This window comes from Schistocerca cancellata, chromosome 1 (genome assembly GCF_023864275.1).
Source record: "Schistocerca cancellata isolate TAMUIC-IGC-003103 chromosome 1, iqSchCanc2.1, whole genome shotgun sequence".
Lineage (NCBI taxonomy): Eukaryota > Metazoa > Arthropoda > Insecta > Orthoptera > Acrididae > Schistocerca > Schistocerca cancellata.
The window spans coordinates 1,035,760,283-1,035,771,052 of record NC_064626.1 but is presented as its reverse complement, the minus strand read 5'-3'; the positions used below and the strand labels follow the sequence as shown (position 1 = coordinate 1,035,771,052).

General features: G+C 44.8%; 1 protein-coding gene across 1 annotated transcript; it reads right to left on the bottom strand.

Moving 5' to 3' along the window:
• Positions 1 to 1,994: 1,994 nt before the first annotated feature.
• Positions 1,995 to 10,362, bottom strand: LOC126123484 (spidroin-1-like). The gene is made up of 2 exons (XM_049915100.1): positions 10,317 to 10,362; positions 1,995 to 2,635 (listed from the first exon to the last, which is right to left on the bottom strand). Exons 1-2 carry the CDS (start codon positions 10,360 to 10,362, stop codon positions 1,995 to 1,997), a joined length of 687 nt encoding a protein of 228 aa, XP_049771057.1.
• Between the last annotated feature and the right edge of the window lie 408 nt (positions 10,363 to 10,770).

Below are 10,770 nucleotides of genomic sequence, written 5' to 3'. Positions count from 1 at the left end.
GTGCGAGTTGTAGAATTTTGCTGTTTAGTGCTCCACATGTTTGAAGTGAAATGTATTTGGCATCACATGGTTTTTCCGACACCTGGTATACTACATTATTACCGTTTTGTGCCATGTGCTGTATGTGGGTAAGTCCTGATGCCTCATTGTGGTGATGTTCTTATCAACATCTGAGCAATTTTACAGCACACAGAGTGAAGCGTTTTTAGTCTCATGTCTACCAGTACTGTAAAAAAATAACAGCTACTGTTAAAAATGTAAAGTTAATGATTTATCCCTTCTGAAAATGTAAATCCTATGACTGGAAGCACCTAATATAAAACATCTGTACATATTCACACACATGTGGAAGGTTATATTGGAATGTGTAGACAGTAGAGTTATGACTATTATGACTAACAAATACTGTTTGATCTGGGTCCTTGCAAGCCATAATACACTTCAACTTACCAGATTGTTACCATCACAATGGCGTCCAGTCAAAGGTTCAAAATTTCCTGCACCTTCAGCGTCCTCGAGAAGTCTAGTTGTCTTTCAAGGTCTTTGGTTGTAGATCTAGCGAGGAACCTATTACTGAGTGCATTCATTCACCTATGACATGCAGGTCTCATCCGAGGCTTCGTGGTGTGGGGGTCATCAGTTACAAGTTGGGGTCACATCTGATGTTTCTGCAGGGTAATGTAACCCATACACACTTCATTGCACAGGTTGCTATCGAAGTGCTACTCCCAATTCATCAACAGAAAGGTGATGAGCTCTCTCAGCAGGGCAACTGAAATCCACATACAGCTGCTGTGATGCAATATTTGGTTCTCATGTTTAGCATCTTACTATTCTCGCAGTGAATCAGTCCTTGCTGTCTAGGAACTGGAAGTAACCAGGTTTAACTTCAGTGTGTTTTGATGTCTTTTCTAGTGTTAATTCCTTGTCCATAAGCAAGATAGGTTTGTGCCAAATCACTCAGATTTGTCACAGGCTACTTCACATTCGTATGTTTCACTACAATTACTATCGTATTTAGTATCATGTACTGTATATTTCCCACTCACCGCCAGGGTAGCTGAGAGCACTAACATTCAGCTTCCTGGACTTGGGTAGGCGCACTGGCCCCGAATAGAATCCGCCCGGCGGATTAATAACGAGGGCCGATGTGCCGGCCAGCCTGGATGTGTTTTTAGGCGGTTTTCCACATCCCTCTAGGTGAATACTTGGCTGGTCCCCATTTTCCGCCTCAGTTCCACGGCTCGCAGACATCTGAACACTTTCGCACTATACCATGGATTACACTCAACGCAGACAGTTGGGGTAAACTAATTCCGTCCCGGAAGGTACGGGGTGGCTGCAGGAAGGGCATCTGGCCACCCCTTACACATTAACATGCCAAACCCGATTAACAATGGCTGATCCTGCGTAATTGTGGGGCAAGGCTCAAGTGATAGAACTGTATACTTGTCACTGTCCCTTTGTCATTGAACAAAGCTATCAATTAGGTGAATGAACACCTCCAAGGAGAAGAAGTCCAACATCTTGTTGGTCCAGGGACCACAAATCAGGAGGTGAGTGTAACTTCATGAGGGCGAAAGGCGATAGACAGAAGACCACCATACCACATCACTCACCAAGTTCAAACAACAGACAAGCATTACAAAGTGCCTGCATTACTACCAGAGGGGGGGGGGGGGTAATCATGTGCATTCATGCTACTGTTTAGGAAGACCTTACTGTGAGGTGAGTGTTCCATTTGGCATGTATTTCTCATCATACACTCCTACTGTTGCATTAATGTCGATCAAATTATCTTCCCTGGAGAGAATTTCATTTTTTTCCCAACACAGTATATTTACCAGTGTAACTTGAAAAGTGAAATGCTCCAGGAAACATTGAAGGGGCAGTGGTAGGAGCTGAGACACATGGCCATCAGTGAAATGAGACAGACAGATGTAACAAAATGTTCTTGTTTATTTCACGTAATGAAGGAACAGTGGAGATGTGAGTTAGTAGTCGACATCGACGCCGGCAGCCTGCGCCTGCGCCTGTGCCTGCGCCTGACTGAGCGCGGCGCCTTCCCCGCCGTAGTCGCCATATCCGCCGCCGTAGCCGGCGGCCTGCGCCTGCGACTGCGCCTGGCTGGCGCTCAGACCGCCGCCGTAGCCGCCGCCCACCCCAGCTGCTTGCGCCTGTGACTGGGCCTGACTGGCGCTCAGACCGCCGCCGTAGCCGCCGCCCACCCCAGCTGCTTGCGCCTGTGCCTGCGCCTGGCTGGCGCTCAGGCCGCCTCCGTAGCCGCCGCCCACCCCAGCTGCCTGCGCCTGCGACTGCGCCTGGCTGGCGCTCAGGCCGCCTCCGTAGCCGCCGTAGCCGCCCTCGCCCAGCGCCTGCGCCTGCGCCTGTGCCTGCGCCTGGCTCTCACTCAGACCGCCGCCGTAGCCGCCGTAGTTTGCGCCGCGCTTGAGAATCCCGCCGTGCAGCCCGAAGCCCTCGCCGACTGCGCCGGCCTGTGCCTGCGCCTGCGACTGCGCGGCGCTCAGCGCTTCTCCGCCCAGCAGTCCGCTGCCGAAACCCACCGCCTCCGACTGCGCCTGTGCTTGGGCCTGGGCCAGGCTCGCACCCAAGCCACCTCGGTTGATGCCGTATCCTGTAAATACAGGTGCATATGTTACACATTTGCCTTTTTTTTAACTCCTCGTTCCATTTACAATTATCGTCTGTGAACTACCGGGTGGTCATATCTAAAGTGCAGCAGCTCACAGAAATCAAGTGTGGGCTTAGTCATATGGCAGCGAAACTTGGTAGATATTGTAATGGGTTAGTGCGGAACAAATTTTTGCTGCAAAGAATTGGTTTCAATTCTGGCCCCCAAGTTCAAAAACACTACTGGCCATTAAAATTACTACGCCACGAAGATGATGTGCTATAGATGCGAAATTTCACTGACTGGAAGAAGATGCTGTGATATGCAAATGATTAACTTTTCAGAGCATTCACACAAGGTTGGCGCCGGTGGCGACACCTACAACCTTCTGACATGAGGAAAGTTTCCAACCGATTTCTGATACACAAACAGCAGTTGACCAGCATTGCCTGGTGAAACGTTGTTGTGATGCCTCGTGTAAGGACGAGAAACGCGTACCATCACGTTTCTGACTTTGATAAAGCTCAGATTGTAGCCTATCACGGATGTGCTTTATGGTATTGCGACATTGCTGCTCACGTTGCTCGAGAGCCAATGATTGTTAGCAGAATATGGAATCAGTGGGTTCAGGAGGGTAATACGGAATGCTGTGCTGGTTCCCAACGGCCTTGTATCACTAGCAGTCGAGATGACAGGCATCTTATCTGCATGGCTGTAATGGGTCGTGCCGCCACGTATCGATACCTGAGTCAACAGATGGGGACGTTTGCAAGACAACAACCATCTGCACGAACAGTTCGATGACGTTTGCAGCATCATGGACTATCAGCTCGGAGACCATGGCTGCGGTTACCCTTGACGCTGCATCACAGACAGGAGCGCCTGCGATGGTGTACTCAACGACGAACCTGGGTGCATCACATCCGTGTTTGCCGACATCGCAGTGAACGCACATTGGAAGCGTGTATTTGTCATCATCATACTGGCGTATCACCCGGCGTGATGGTATGAGGTGCTATTGGTTACACGTCTCGGTCACCTCTTGTTCGCATTGACGGATCTTTGAACAGTGGACGTTACATTTCAGATGTGTTATGACCCGTGGCTCTACCGTTCATTCGATCCCTTCGAAATCCTACATTTCAGCAGGATAATGCACGACCGCATGTTGCAGGTCCTGTACGGGCCATTCTGGATACAGAAAATGTTCGACTGCTGCCCCGGCCAGCACATTCTCCAGATCTCTCACCAATTGAAAACGTCTGGTCAATGGTGGCCGAGCAACTGACTCGTGACACTATGCCAATCACTACTCTTGATGAACTGTGGTATCATTTTGAAGCTGCATGGGCAGCTGTACCTGTACACGCCATCCAAGCTCTGTTTGACTCAATGCCCAGGTGTATCAAGGCCATTGTTACGGCCAGAGGTGGTTGTTCTGGGTTCTAATTTCTCAGGACCTATACAACCAAATTGCGTCAAAATGTAATCACATGTCAGTTCTAGTATAATATATTTGTCCAATGAATACCCGTTTATCATCTGCATTTCTTCTTGGCGTAGCAATTTTAATGGCCAGTAGTGTATTACGCTGTAAATCCAAGAAAGATGTATAGAAACGTTTCAATATGTAATGGATTAGGAATGGGACTTGGGCAGAAAAAGTGAAACAAGTCAGAAAGACATAATGTTGATTTTATTATTAACTGACACTTACAGAATTTGTTCAACATGAGCACCGGAGGAGATGTCGACGAGATGCTGTACAGCACCAGATTTGTACCGGTGGTCAAAACTGGAATTATTTTTTCCAGTATTAATCAGTTCCACTTTGACACATTAGCGTATCTACTAAGTTTCACTGTCATACAGTAATTACAGCCCTCACTGGACCTTTGTGAGTAGCTGCACTTTAATTATAACCACCCAATACACTGTTGTGGATTCAACTAATTTTTGAAATAGAGTAACCAACACATTCAAATATCTGACAGGAATAAAAGCAAGGCTCCCTACATGGTATACGAGAGGCAACTAAAAACTAAGTTTATTGACACTGTAAGTGCTTCTGTTTCTTTTTCTAAGCATTTTGGTAACGTGACACAAACTTTTCCAAACCAGTGTTGTAGCAGGGTGGATCCTATGCTCGTAAACAACTGTTCACTGCTGATGTGACTTCATCACCGGTGTTAAAGTGCTTATCTCCAAGATGACTCTGGAATTGGGGGAACATGTGAAAATCACTTGGGCAAGATCTGGTGCATATGTGAGAATACTTTCCAGTTGAATCTTCCATGCTCCGCCTGGATAATTCGAGCTGTATGACACAGAGCATTGTCATGAAGAAACAGAACTTTGCGAGACAAAAGTCCAGGACGTTTTCTTTTGGTGGCAGCTCGATTATTGATCAAGACATTACAGTATCTCTCTGCATTCATTGTGGTGTTGCGAGGCAAATAGTGAATAGTTCCAAAAGATGACTGTCATAATGTATTCTGCCTAATGTGTGACCTTTTCTTTTTGGGGGCACACCATGCTCTGACTTTTTTGTCTCAGGAGACGAATGATAGAGTCAGGACTCATGCACAGTGAAAAGCCATTTGGAACGGCAGAACTCCCTCTTAAGATGTATTTCCAGAAATGCTCTGGCTGAATCTATCCGTTTTGCTTGTGGACATCACTCAGCTAATGTGGCACTCATCTTGCACAGTCTTTCCAGTAGTGAAGAAGGTCTGACAGGATTTTTGCGATAAGATGAACGCCCAATTGCAGCCCCAGGTTGTCGTCAATGGTAATGCGACAATCCAACTCCACAATTTTGCGAACTGCAATAATGGCGTCATCACGTGTCGCTATAGTGGGTTTCCCCATGCGCTATTCACATGTACCTTTTTGTGCCCTTCCACAAATTGTACATACCAGCATCGAACCATTTAAATGCTTATGAAGTCATCCCCTTAAACAGAGGTTAACTTCCAGCAGACAGCTGTTTTGCTGCGAAAAAGCGAATGACAGAGTGCAACTCACAAGCGGATACACTTCGTGGAGGTAATTCCGTTCTCGCAGGCAGCATACTGGCAAGGTACTGCGGTGTGCATCGTAAGCTGGTGTGAGTGTTGTTAGCACATACCAGTCGAACTGGCCTGCCCTTGCACGTCACTGTCACATTTTATTTTGAAGAGAAATAAATAGGGAAACATAATAATTGGATGAGCCTCATGCAATGGATCCTTGTTCGATTTTTCATAGCCAAACGAAGAGAGGGAAATGGGCGGATGAGTTATCACATCGTTTGCCTGCTTAAAAGTAATCAGGGTAATTAGTTAATTAGTGATTTGAGGAAAATTTTTTATCTGATTTTCATAGCCAAACGAAGGTGGGAAATGGGCAAATGGATTATGAAATTGGCCAATGTGAGGCCTAGTTTTGCGAGAAAATCTTTAGTTGCTTTAAAGTAATCATGATAGTTAAAAGAAACTTACTGATTTGAGGGAAAATAATGCAATAAATTTTTGTCCGCGTTTTCGTAGCTAAACGAAGAATCGAAAATGCATTAACGGGATATCAAACTGCCAAAAAAATTAATTGCTCTAAACCAATCGTACCAATTAAGAAGAACTTAATTAGTGATTTGAGGGAAAACTGAACTTCTTGACGAACAGCTGCTGCTAGCTGTGTAAATGAAGTGTCAAAAAGTTCATTTCTCTAAGGCCTAACTATTTTGTGTGTAAAAAGCTGTGTTGATTGATATTGAAACGTCAAAAAGGCTCCCATCATATCGTCGACTAAATACAGGACTTTTGAGAGAAGAAGACGCTGAAACGCCTAGCTACTTGCCGTATGAAATGTTACGTTGGTGCGATATTTAACTGTCAAAATAGTTCCCTTCTGATCAGCCTACTAAATTCAAGACCTTTTATGAACAGAAGGCCTAGGAAAGCGAATGAGATGCCAGTAAGATCATACTTTCTGAACAAAACTACAAAACAAAAGAGGGAAAAATCGGTCAAATGTTCTGTAGAATGATTTGCCCAGAATTAAGAAATAAAACAGATTATAGAAATATTTCACGCACCTCATGTGCTGGACATGATTTCGAGCGTCATTGAAAGGCTCATCACACAACTTTTGACCGATGGTTCTTTTAACGAAAATTGTTCTATTAAGTCATTAGCTTTCCACGAAACTTTCCAGACCTCGATCAGCTTCAGCGTCCTTATGCAATATACAGGTAATAATGTCGTGCGCTACCCAATTTTTCGAGACATATATAAGCTGTAAAAAATGCTGCTCCCGAACGTTTGTGCTAGGATTATTCTACACGTGTTATGCGCTTTTTTAAACACTTTGTTAATTGAAAGAGAAACATGTTATTTGATTAAGTCGGCTGAATGTGGACGGCAACCAAAAAAGGGTTGTAGTAAAAGAGTATATGAAGTGAGCAGTTTCTGCCTTTCTTCAACTGATGTTACCGAATAATTTGTAATAAATTGAAACTAAATCTCACGTCAGGGCTGTAGTCTGCACACCCGGTGTTCATCGGTCGTGGTCTTCCGATTCAAACTCTTAAATCTGTCTGGACGATCAACTTAAAACTCCACCTTGCTCCTGTTTCCTCTTCATCGTATTGCACAATACTTTAGAAGAAATGAAATTGATTAAACTCTGTGACTGTTTTATTGTAATGGGACTTTAATTTGCTCACTGAGCGCTGGTTCATTCCCAAACTAAGGCGCCCTTTGGGAATAGAATGTATGGGAATGTTATTACGAGTCTCACCGAGGAAAATAAAATCATCCGTGGTACCGAGGCACTGAGTGCAGACATCCACATCAGTGAATGACAGAACATCGTTCAGCGCCTGCACCGGGTACTGAAGACAGTAGATGAACCAGTTAATTGTGAAGAGAATCTACGACCAACTCTAGCTTACCCAATTTTAATAAATGTTGTAAGAGAGTGTTTCAGAAATAGCGCACGAGAAACTGTGTAGGTAAGAACGTAGTTATATAGCCGAACTTAGAAGACATTAGTTACGAAGTAAAATCAGAGAACCTGTGCGCAGGCAAGAAGTTATCTTTGTAAATCTAGGGATGATTTATTAGTTATGGACGCAGTATGGTCATTCAGAAAACACATCAAGTTATTTTCGTATTTTAATCGTGACGTCAGTGAAAACTGTACATTCTCAAGTTGAGCCCCATCTAATCAATATAGCAAGACAAAAAAAATGGTTCAAATGGCTCTGAGCACTATGGGACTTAACTGCTACGGTCATCAGTCCCCTAGAACTTAGAACTACTTAAACCTAACTAACCTAAGGACAGCACACAACACCCATAGCAAGACACTGTCGTGGAACATTTCGTAGTCTATGGATTGAATTTAGTTTGCTTCTCGAGTACAAGTGGCAAATTCTGTAGTGTACAACACCAAAATGTGTAACACGTTACAATATTCTCGCCTAGTAATATAATAGCAATTTTATTAACTCTTTTAATCAACACAATATACAATTTCTGTGCCTCGTGACTTTGATTTCTATTTTTTACAACGGTTTAATGCTAAATATTCGTGGGAATTAAATAAATATGTATTTAATTTGCATTTTGGAAACGGGAAAGAAGAAGAATGAATGAAAAAACTGAAAAAATGTAGGGTTAAGTAAAATATGAACCTGTAATGTGTCACTGAAAAACGACGTTTTTCGATTATTGTTCCACTACCACTGGTTTCAGTAAAAATATGCCTCTCTTACGTATTTTGTTAATTTTATCGCTGAAATTTCTTAGACAGGCAGCATATTATTTTGAGCATTTGATGTTTCAATGTAAAGCCGACTGACTGCTACTCGTCGCAAAGAAAGGCGGGGCGATTATTCTCCCTTGTTGGATTATGTTTCAGCGACATATGGACTACTAAATTGACATGAAAGAGACTAAGCAAAAATACCTACAATTTAGTGACAGAAGAGCGTAATCTAATAAGTGAAACATGTGTATTGGCCGGAGCTGGCTCAGAGAAGAATAAGCAGGGAGCGAAAAAAAGATTAAAATTCTTTATTTATTTCTCTTGTTTGTGGCTGTACTTGCTTGCAGATAAGATGTGAAGTTCGTTGGGGAAACATAAGTACATTACTGGTCATTAGAATTGCTACACCACGAAGATGACGTGCTACAGACGCGAAATTTAACCGATAGGAAGAAGATGCTGTGATATGCAAATGATTAGCTTTTCAGAGCATTCACACAAGGTTAGCGCCGGTGGCGACATCTACAACGTGCTGTCATGAGGAAGGTTTCCAACAGATTTCTCATACACAAACAGCAGTTGACCGGCGTTGCCTGATGAAACGTTGTTGTGATGCCACGTGTAAGGAGGAGAAATGCGTACTATCACGTTTCCGACTTTGATAAAGGTCGGATTGTAGCCTATCGCGATTGCGGTTTATCGTTATCACTAACAGTCGCGATGACAGGCATCTTATCCGCATGGCTGTAACGAATCGCGCAGCCACGTCTCGATCCCTGAGTCAACAGATGAGGACGTTTGCAAGAGAACAACCATCTGCATGACCAGTTCGACGACGTTTGCAGCAGCATGGACTATCAGCTCGGAGACCATGGCTGCGGTTACCCTTGACGCTGCATCACAGACAGGAGCGCCTGCAATTGTGTACTCAACGACGAACCTGGGTGCACGAATGGCAAAACGTCATTTTTTCGGATGAATCCAGGTTCTGTTTACAACATCATGATAATCGCATCCCTGTTTGGCGACATCGCGGCGAACGCTCATTGGAAGCGTGTATTCGTCATCGCCATACTGGCGTATCACCCGGCGTGATCGTATGGGGTGCCATTGGTTACACGTCTCGGTCACCTCTTGTTCGCATTGACGGCACGTTGAACAGAGGACGTTACATTTCAGATGTGTTACGACCCGTGGCTGCACCGTTCATTCGATCCCTGCGAAACCCTACATTTCAGCAGGATAATGCACGACCGCATGTTGCAGGTCCTGTACGGGCCTTTCTGGATACAGGAAATGTTCGACTGCTGCCCCGGCCAGCACATTCTCCAGATCTCTCACCAATTGAAAACGTCTGGTCAATGGTGGCCGAGCAACTGGCTCGTCACAATACGCCAGTCACTACTCTTTATGAATTGTGGTATCGTGTTGAAGCTGCATGGGCAGCTGTACCTGTACACGCCATCCAAGCTCTGTTTGACTCAATGCCCAGGCGTATCAAGGCCGTTATTACGGCCAGAGGTGATTGTTCTGGGTACTGATTTCTCAGTATCTATGCACCCCAATTGCGTGAAAATGTAATCACATGTCAGTTCTAGTATAATATATTTGTACAATGAATGCCCGTTTATCATCTGCATTTCTTCTTGGTGTAGCAATTTTAATGGCCAGTAGTGTATTTGTTGATTCCGATTTCACTCTCATGCGCTAGAATGCGGTAATTGCCATGCGTTAGAAAGCTACTGATGGAGATTTTATTATCTAAATTTCTGCAGCTTGAAAGCCCTGACAACTTCGTGATAAACAGTTTCAAATATACTAGAACGTTATTCAGCTTACAGAGTTTGAATATTTCTGTATGGTAGAACAGCGAGCGGCAGAAGAGAGTGAGTGAAGACGCATTGATTGTGTAGAAGCCAACAGGGGCGCTTACCGTGTACGGCGGCTGCGGTGGCCAGCAGGAGTATTACGGATCTCATGGCTGCGGCTGCGGTTGAGGTGGCCGGAACGAGCTGTCGGCTCCTTATATTGCGGGCGCACGAGGAAGTCGGAGGGCGCTGCGCGACAAACATCTGGTTGCAGATAAGGGGGGTGGCGATACGGTGTGCTTTCACGGTCGTCGTCTGCATCTTAGGCCGTCGTTAAATTGGAATTAGGCCGCAGATGGGAAAGGCCGCCGATACGGCTGTTGTCTTCCCGCTGCGGGACTCTCCCGCCGAAGCCGACCCACAAGAACTCTTGTGGCAAAACACCAGAGTACACAACGGTGTTTCTCAGTGCTATCAATAAAGTCTAGCCATACAGGTGTAGCAGCAAGAGGCAAAAAAAGATTAATATGTGCCAACAGACTGTGCTGTGACAAAAGCTATTGCGGCGTACCAGTTAAA